The 223-nt window shown below is 33.2% G+C and overlaps 1 protein-coding gene across 1 annotated transcript in view; it reads left to right on the forward strand.

Annotated features, from left to right (window-relative positions):
- The window catches only part of IL33 (interleukin 33), a 99,975-nt gene that overhangs the window by 87,267 nt on the left and 12,485 nt on the right, over positions 1 to 223 (forward strand). Inside the window, 1 exon segment of the mRNA XM_007450219.1 lies at positions 1 to 23. This exon segment is cut by the window's left edge and continues 10 nt beyond it. Within this exon segment, the coding sequence (XP_007450281.1) occupies positions 1 to 23 (23 nt within the window).

Raw genomic sequence — 223 nt, forward strand, 5'->3', positions numbered from 1 at the left:
GGTAAAATCTCCCAAGTTGAGAAGTAAGGACTTAAGCCTTTCTGATTGTTTTACACACTATTTTTTATCTGTTACCAAATCTTTATTATTCCAATGTTTACACATTCTACCTTACCAAAAACTACTAAGAATACAAGAGCTGAAATTGAAAGGGATGGCTCATAAATGTGTAACACAGTCAGTGCTTTTTTTTTTTTTTTTTTTTTTTTACCGGGGCCTCCCC

This window comes from Lipotes vexillifer, unplaced genomic scaffold, assembly GCF_000442215.2.
Source record: "Lipotes vexillifer unplaced genomic scaffold, Lipotes_vexillifer_v1.1 scaffold1074, whole genome shotgun sequence".
In the NCBI taxonomy this organism is placed as follows: Eukaryota; Metazoa; Chordata; class Mammalia; order Artiodactyla; family Lipotidae; genus Lipotes; species Lipotes vexillifer.